Source organism: Amblyomma americanum, chromosome 8 (assembly GCF_052857255.1).
Source record: "Amblyomma americanum isolate KBUSLIRL-KWMA chromosome 8, ASM5285725v1, whole genome shotgun sequence".
Lineage (NCBI taxonomy): Eukaryota > Metazoa > Arthropoda > Arachnida > Ixodida > Ixodidae > Amblyomma > Amblyomma americanum.
The window spans coordinates 90,915,809-90,924,493 of NC_135504.1; the positions used below are offsets into that span (position 1 = coordinate 90,915,809).

General features: G+C 43.7%; 1 protein-coding gene across 1 annotated transcript; it reads left to right on the forward strand.

Annotated features, from left to right (window-relative positions):
• The first annotated feature begins 469 nt into the window (after positions 1 to 469).
• LOC144102603 (uncharacterized) lies at positions 470 to 8,396 on the forward strand. The gene is made up of 4 exons (XM_077635830.1): positions 470 to 826; positions 901 to 1,025; positions 2,587 to 2,650; positions 8,326 to 8,396. The coding sequence occupies exons 1-4, from the start codon at positions 640 to 642 to the stop codon at positions 8,394 to 8,396; spliced, it is 447 nt and encodes a 148-aa protein (XP_077491956.1). The 5' UTR covers positions 470 to 639.
• The last annotated feature ends 289 nt before the right edge of the window (positions 8,397 to 8,685 follow it).

Genomic DNA, 8,685 nt, shown 5'->3' on the forward strand with positions numbered 1-8,685 from the left:
CACAGCCACCCTCCTATCTCTCCCCTCCTTTTTCTTCCACTTTGAAGCAAATCCGCATATCCTTCTGCGCTTCTTCAGCTCGGTTGTTTTTCTTGCTATCGCTGCCGGCTTTCTAGGTGCAGGCTCCTCTCGGCATGCATACAGGCAGTACGCGCGTTAGGTTGTACTGCATAGGCCGTCGACGCGGACCCGCTGAAGAATCAGGCGGGTCCCATGGACGTCTCGGAAACCAATGCGAGAAGCTTCTGTTCGGTGACGCTACGGTTTTCTTAGTTTGGTGGGGAGACTGGAGAACGTCGTTGTGAATGGAAAGCGGGAGCCGGAACAGATAGCATGAAGGTGTACACAGCTCCCCTCTCGCTTCTAGCCTTGAGAGGAGAAAGCTCGCTCACCTTCCCACCCCCTTTCTAAAAGAAAAAAAAGAAAAAATGGCGCTCTGAGCTCCCAGAACCGGTAGGGTAGTTCGTACTCCGCAGTTCTTGTCATGTGACTGCGCATCAACCCCTCCCCACTCCCGCACTTAGACACGCTACGTCACCCCCGTCACGTGATTGTGACTCCGTCGCGTTTTTTTCGAGCCACGCTTCGTTTGCTAGAGTGACAACAGTTCAGTTTGAGTCCAGCCACTCCGGTTCCAAAATGGCGCACGTGTTTGTAAAATGGCAAGAAGAAAAATGGGATGTGTACGCAATCCGCGCCTTAGACGCTGACGTTGGTATGCAGCTTCTAGCAAAAGAAAGCGCCATAGAAGAACTGCGGGGCATTATGGTGATGGTTGAATGGGAAGCCAGCCAGCCACCAGCGTCGGCAATCCTTCTGGGTTTCGGTAAGTGTCATCATTTACTTTTTGGTCACATTTGCGAATGACTGTCATAATTTAGTGCGTCGCATGAAATGCAGGCACGGAGCGCGCAATGGAGCGGCAAAGAACGCGGCTTGCTCCTGAAGCAGAAGTAGGCGCCGTCCCAAACACTTCCGAGACCGAGACCGAGAGCGGAACGCAGCCGCCAACCAAGAGACAAAAAGTAAGTGTGGTTTTCGTCATCCCCAACATTCTCTTCACCTATTTTACTTCGGTAACCTTTAACGCTATAATATATGGCGAACAAAGCATGCTGCTTGCCTGAGAAAGAACATAAATTCAATGTTGAAGGAAGGAGACCACCATTTTTTTTCAGGAATGGTAAGCAATGTGGACATACGATGAACAAAACATTGCTACTGGCTAACGGCTGGAGCGAGTAAATCGCGATGAGTGGAGGTTAACCCTCGACACCGACAGCAGAGTGACCGCTAGGATAAGGAATATCATCGTCATCAGCCGGACTATACCCACTCCACGGCGAAAGCCTCTCACATATTCCTCCAATTAACCCGGTCCTATGCTAGCTGCATCCTCTTGACCCCTGCTAAATTCTTTGATTCGTAAGGAAGAAAAGCGTAGCACGGGGTGGCAGAAAATTAGGTGGGCGGATGAGGTTAACAGATGATGTAAAGGTGAGCAAAAGTTCGAGCTAACATGTAATACAGACAAATGAAATATTTGTAACTCTTAAAGAGCATGCGTTAAGGAAAGATAGAATGTTCTGCTGGCGGCCAGCTGAAATTCCGGGCCGAAATTCGCCTTCTCATTGTCTACTCAGGATGCCATAAAAACAGCTTTTCTGCAGTTTTTTGTGGCAATGATTCAGCCGGCAAAGCTCGTTTTCACCGTTGCCGGAGGCAGTTCTAGACTGACCCACCTCTTTGCCAGCGGTCGACTGCAGCTTAAAAGTAGTTCAACCGTTATTTCTTCCGGCCATCTGCGGCTAGTGACAACATCAGATTGCTAAGTTTAAATTACTATTGCGCCTGGAGGCAGCGAAGATTGAAAGAATGAATAATAGTCTGCACCAACTACCACAAAACGTTCAGCATAGTGGCCTCTGCGGTCGGAGCATTGCTGAGCAGTCTTAAGGCAAGCTCAGAGTTTACACTTCAATGGCGAAAATGTGTACTGGTTCATTTTACTGTCATCTCAAGTAAATTTAAAGAATGTAAGTAATTGATACATTGTAATATTTCTTTGCATACATTAGGTTCTCCATTTTTCCTGTTTTTTTGTCAGAGATTAAGTGGCTAAAAGAAAGCACCCGATATGTTGTAACCTGCAGGGTACCGTGCTGCATTTTGGAAAAGTTCGTGATAATCGGAACTTTAAAACTCTCGGCTGTGGCGCATGCAATACGAAGACAATTGTGTCTTCGTATTGTCTTCATAATATTCAGTTAGGTTTGTATGTTTACTTGTGGTAAATGGATTAGGTGGTAATGGCATGTGAAATGCACATTTGGTTCTTCCACTCATTAACCAGTTAGGTTTCTATGTTCCTTTGTGCTCCTCTTAAATGGGTGAAATGGTAATGGCAGTAAAATGAACATTTTGCTTCTTCCACTCTTTTTCATGATTACCTCTTTGCATAAATGTTGCTTGTGGTCTTGAACCACAATCCGAGCCAAAAGCAAGGACCTGATTCCTTGAAACTGAAATCAGAGCTTGTGCAATGCTACAACTGCTCTACACTTGGTTTTTCTTTTATTTTTTCAGGGTACACATGCTCCAAGTTTCCTGGAGTGTCGGGACAATCGTTTAGATACACCTTTCCTCCATGGTCTCCCGAGAAATCAAATGACATCGTGGACAGTTTGTAACGATATTTGTTACCGTTTTAAAATAATTTCTCAAAACTTATACCTGGTCAATGTACTCTGCGGCATTAATCTATTTTCTGGTGATCATATGGATGCATTCACGGAGTACTTTACTGTTGATTAAAGATACATATCCGCACGAGTACTACCGTTATGCGCTTATATCACATCCACATCGCAAAATAAGATATCACATCTACGCCACAAAATAGAAACTTACATCCACACCAGGAAATGTGACCTCAAATACACATCACAAAATCGGAAATCACATTCAAATCTAAAAATCGGACATCAAATCCACATCACGAAATCGGACAAAATCGGATGTGAATCCACATCAGGAAATCGGACATCACAACCACATCAAGAAATCGGACATCACATCCACATCAGGAAACCGGACACCACAACCACACAATAAAATCACATCCACATCACAAAATCGGACATCACATCCACATCACATCGGACATCACATTCACATCACAAAATTGGACATCACATCCACATCAGGAAACCGGACCTCACATCCACATCAGGAAACCAGGCCTCACATCCACATCAGGAAATCGGACATCACATACACCTCAGGAAATCAGACATCACATCCACATCAGGAAATGAGACATCACATCCACATCAGGAAATCAAACATCTCAACCACATCAGGAAATAGGACCTCACATCCACATCACAAAATCAGGCATCACATCCACATCACAAAATCTGACATCACATCCACATCAAAAAAATCGGACATCACATTCACATCACAAAATCAGACACCACATCTGCATCACAAAATGGGGCGTCACATCCACATCACAAAATCAGACATCACATCCACATAACAAAATCGGTCATCACACCAACATCACAAAATCGGCTTCAAATTACCTGCACTTTCCACAAAACATCGTTAACAAAAATCCCTCAAATGGATCCATCATATCATCATCAGACGTTTATTCAGCACGTGCACATCACACAATCGGCTGAAAATTTTCTGGAAACATTATACAAAACATCGTCACAAGTCTCCACCAGAAACTCCCCAGAGGATGCATCATATCCTCATCAGACAATTAGTCAGCACGTGCAGACAATCGGCGGCAAATTTTCTGGAAACATTCCACAAAAATTCATCACAAGTCTTCACCAGAAACTCCTCAGAGGATGCATCATATCCTCATCAGACAATTAGTCAGCACGTGCACATCAGACAATCGGCGGCAAATTTTCTGGAAGGTTTCTACAAGGCCTCCACACAAACATCAACATGAACACCACAGAAATTATGTTTGGTGTGATGCGAATGAGCAATAAAGATTCTGCAGAAACTCCATAACTTTTTTTGTAAGGGGAAGAAGCATTATTAGCGGTGACAAATTGTGAACAATTAGTGAGAAACGAATGCAGCCACCTAAGAACGTTAGGGTCGAGGTTAAGTTTACTAAGTTTAAAAAAAAGCAGTTGATGAGAGACCTTGTCAAACGCCTTTGAGAAATCGAGGAATATGCAGTCTACAACGGAACCCCTCTCGAGGAATGAGTTTAGATCATGTGTGAAGGTTGAAAGCTGTGTTTCGCAAGAAAACCACTTCCGAAATCCATGTTGACTGTCCGTAAAAAAGGCATTAGAATCAAGGAACGATGCAAGGTGAGAGTAAATAACATGCTCCATGATTTCACACGGAATGCTGGTAAGTGAGATGGGCCGATAATTATGTGGGGAATGTTGATCACCAGATTTATGCAAGGAAATCACCTTCCCAACCTTCCAGTCATCAGGTATACATGCTGTTTCAAGAGATTGCTGAAATAGGTTAGAGAGTATTATTGCGCTGTATACTTTGGTTTTAATCAAGAACTTAGAACTAATGTTATCAACACCACATGATGAAAAAACCTTTTGTTTTTCGACTATTTTTTCCACTCCAGCAGGATCAAAGACAATAGGATCCATCGGTAAAAAGTCAGCACTGTTATGTGCAGGGGTTACCGAACACTGATTTTTGGAAAAAGCTTAAACGAATACGCTGTTTAGAACATTTGCACATTCATTAGGATGAATTAGTTGGTCACTGGAGTCTTTAGGGCTGATGGATGAATTGTCTTTTTTGTTAACTACGCTCCAAAATTGCCCACGGTTATTTATCAAAAGGGAAGGTAATGTGTCATTGAAAAACAAATCTTTGGCATCCTTCAGTGCACTTTTATATTAAAGGGCCGCGGCCTGATAAGCAGTCCAACGTTCTTGGGAACCGGTTAGTTTTGCAGAGCGGAACATGCGTTTTTTCTTATTACAGAGCCGTTTTAACGATTTAGTGAACCATGGTGATTGACGGTTAGAGGTGATGACTAAGCGTGGAACATATTTTTCAGTGAGCTCAGCAACTTTTTTTTAAACAGGCTCCAGTTAGCATTCACGCAGCGATCATGAAAGCTTAGCAAGTAATGGTCTAGAAAAACAGACAGTTCAAGGTTAATAGCATCAAAATCAGCATTTTTGTTATCATGGATATATTTACTGTGGTTACGTTGATGGGGAACTGCGCAGTTCAAAGCAAAATGAAGGAGTAGGGGATCACTTAACCCTGGCAAGTATGATATGGGCTGGAAAAAATCAGGCGATGTGGTGAGTACCAGATCGAGGATATTAGACGCAGTAGGTGAAATTCGAGTTGCCTGCGTTACAAGCTGGGATAAGTTAAAATCACTGCACAAATTCAAGAACATGTCGCATTCACTTGAAAAAGGTTCACAATAAGAACTCACATTAGACTCACATCAGGCGACCAGGAAGGGGGCCGAATTGTAAGGCGTCGCGTAGCCGGACTGGCTTCATCCAGCGTGCAACGTGAATATTTATAGAAAAATAAATGCACGAAGGGAAAGTTTAAACTGAATTTGGCTGTGTATTTTGTAGTGCTCGTCTGTTGTGTGCAACAGTACAAAACAGTATTATTGACGGGTGTGCAGATATTCATTTGTGCAGGAACAATAACTTTGAGAACATCACTATTGCAGGTGTACAAGCTACAGATGAATTGCAAATCTAGAACTTGGTGGTTATGCTTCACTTGTTCACGCAGGATTGCAGCAAGTCTGCTTGCTTCTGGAACCTCAATGTCTGTGCCTGCCTGTATAGAGGGATGTTGAATGCACAATTAAGCGCTTTTTCTTTTGATGGCTGCTTTATAGTCCCTTTTTTGTGCCCAAAGTTAATTAATTTTATATGGCACAAAGTTACATTACAGCATTTGCAGTCGTTTTTTTCTAGTTTATCTGAAAAATATTCCTCAACCAGATACAAGACGTCTCATGGAGCTGTCTGTCGCTGCTCAAGTCATTGCAGATTGCTGGCATTCAGTGCAGCATAAGAATACAAAATGCAACTGCAGCATAAGATTACAGCATGAAAAGAAATGCATTTGCAAACTGTGTTCTAACCGCTCTTGAATTCATGCTGCCTCACATTTGATTAGCACTGTAAATGCGATTGCAAAAAAGATGCATGTGGTATGTGATAGATTGCCAAAAAATAGGCAATCCTTTAGTTGCCTGGTCCATATGGTACTTTCCAACTTTCTTTACAATAGTCTTTTTGCAGTAAAGCTGTCAGCTGCTATACTGCATTTCGCACCATGATGTCAAGTGGTGATGTTGGTGTTTTTTTTTAGACCGTCATCTCCTAAAAAGAATTTTATATATAAGAGATATTTGGCAAGTGGTGGCCGCAAACTGCTTCTGTACAGTTCACAAATCTCCGAATGGTCCACGCAGCTAAAAGCAGCAGCAGTTACTGAAAAAAAAGGTGCAAAGAAAAAGCTAAATTATTGATTGGCCAACATGATTGGACTAAAATCAAGGAAACTTCTTGAATTTAGCATGGCGTTAAAGTGCAGGCCTTATCATGGTCCAAGGCATTTCCAAAGAGTTTCTATGCTTGGCCTTCCTTAGAATGGCCAATGGTTGGCTTGTCAACACATCTAAGCACAAACTTTGATTAGTGTCCAGCTTTTGGCAATCATGGATGCATTGGCCACGGTTGATTTGTCTTGTTTGGCATAATAAAACTCTGCGGCTTGGGGAGGCGCTGAGCTCTAGAGAGAACCTTGGTCATGTAAATGAATCTGCGGTTGAAATTAGCCAAACGTGATTGGGAGATTGGTGGCTCAAAAGCAGGGAGATGAGATAAGGTTAAAAGTGTAGTAAAACATAAAGAAAATAGCGACTTTTATTAACAACTTACATTAGAGTTAAACAAAAATAATGGAAAAGAACCTGAGCAGGGTGGCAACTGCCATCGCCCCGTTTCAAATGGGACGCTCCTACCTTCTATCTATCCATCCATCCATCCATCCAGCTGTAGTTGTGATCCATTTCGTCTCCTTTATAACCAAACCAACGAATTTTATAAGCATGTAGCAGGGTCGTACTTTCTAGCCTTCCGTATGAGAATCTGCACATTCGTTATTGTCATTTAGCGGTATATCAACCGTATTGGACTCTTCAATGATAGGGTAAATCATCGCGTCCGCCTCATACGCTTGGTACGAGTACGACGCGGGGGGTTAATCCTGGATTTGCGGTGTGTTCTGGGAGTGCTTCGATTAGTAAAAATAGAATTGTGCGTCGAATTTGATAGAACTTCGTGACAGATCATTCCGGATTATTGATTGCGCATCGGAGGAGACTCTTGCAAGGCTGCGGTTTTCGACGGCATATTGCGGTTTGACAGTTGGAGAGCATCCTCGCATGTCCTCACAAATGCTTGCTGCACATTGATATTTCTGCAACCCGGAACTAGCTGCCAGCTTTGAGAAGTGCGTAAATTATTAGTGCTTACCCCCAGGTTGCATCGCATTTGGAAAGCTTTCTATCCACTGCTTGACCATGTATGACGGAGCAAGGAGTAGTTTCGAGTCGTTCTAAACACAAAATTCCTGCATATCGTGAGGATTTAAGAGAAAAACCTTCGTATCACAGGCGCGGGGGCAAATCTGGCTACGTTCTCAAGTCGCACCATTCTCGTGCTTTCCAATGATTCGGGGCTCGAAATGAAGCTGTGCTCATGTAGTGCTTTTAAGTGTTGCCGGCGTTTCTTGCGCCGAAAAAAGCTCGCGCACCGTGGTGACCGCGCCTGTTTCGGACGAGGAATTTACGGCTGCAGCGCTGAAGCCTTCTAGAGTGGGAATAATGTATTTCATGCCCATTCTGGCAGGGATAATTGCCAAGCTGCTTTTCTCTATGCATGAAAGGCTGTCTTTCAGAATTTAGAAAGGCGTTCGTGCAGGCCCAGTGATCCTTGTGTGCAGAGATTCGATCGATCGAGCGTGCGAGCCGTCTGCGGCACACAGCAGAAAACCGACGGCGTCAAAGACGCGCACCCGAGAAGCCGGTTTACTAAAATTTTCAGAAGTGTAGCAAGCGTATGTATGCCCTCAAAGTAGTAGCGAGGATATTATAGAACGCCAAATTGCTTCAGGCACCGAGCGCGTAGAATAGAGCGCTCGCGTGTGTATTCGAATAATGTCGCGTTAGTCACTCGTAACATTTCCGTCCCAGATAATTTCTAAAGGTGCACCTCACAATGAAACAATGGGTCTATTTATCTTTGCGCCCAACAGGTGGCGAAGAAGGCGTTCAGCCACTAAGTGACGACGCGCACAATGCTGTCGGACTGCCCGCGCATTCCTGACGGAGAACGCAGCATGCGCCATACTCTCGTCGAATATGGGCAAAAATTTTACTCCAAATCGGTAGAATTTTCAATAAAAAAAACACTGAACGCAGTGTTGAACATTCACTTCCGTACGGTTTCAAACGCTAACCGAAGCGAAGGCCATGTAGTAGAGCATCCGCCTCGTTTTCGGGAGGTCCTGTGTTCAATCCCTAGTGCCGGTGGGTATACAGTGGCTTTCTTAAGGGTACAAGGTCTCTCATGGCCTGGTGCTCGGCCCGAACATCTGGGCGAAATTCTTGGGAAA

Excerpts from the sequence above, each read along its gene's own strand:
- LOC144102603 (XM_077635830.1), top strand. The coding sequence starts at position 640 with ATGGCGCACGTGTTTGTAAAATGGCAAGAAGAAAAATGGGATGTGTAC. Across the intron at positions 827-900 it reads GGCAATCCTTCTGGGTTTCG|GCACGGAGCGCGCAATGGAG; the intron begins GTAAGTGTCATC and ends CATGAAATGCAG. Across the intron at positions 1,026-2,586 it reads CGCCAACCAAGAGACAAAAA|GGTACACATGCTCCAAGTTT; the intron begins GTAAGTGTGGTT and ends TTATTTTTTCAG.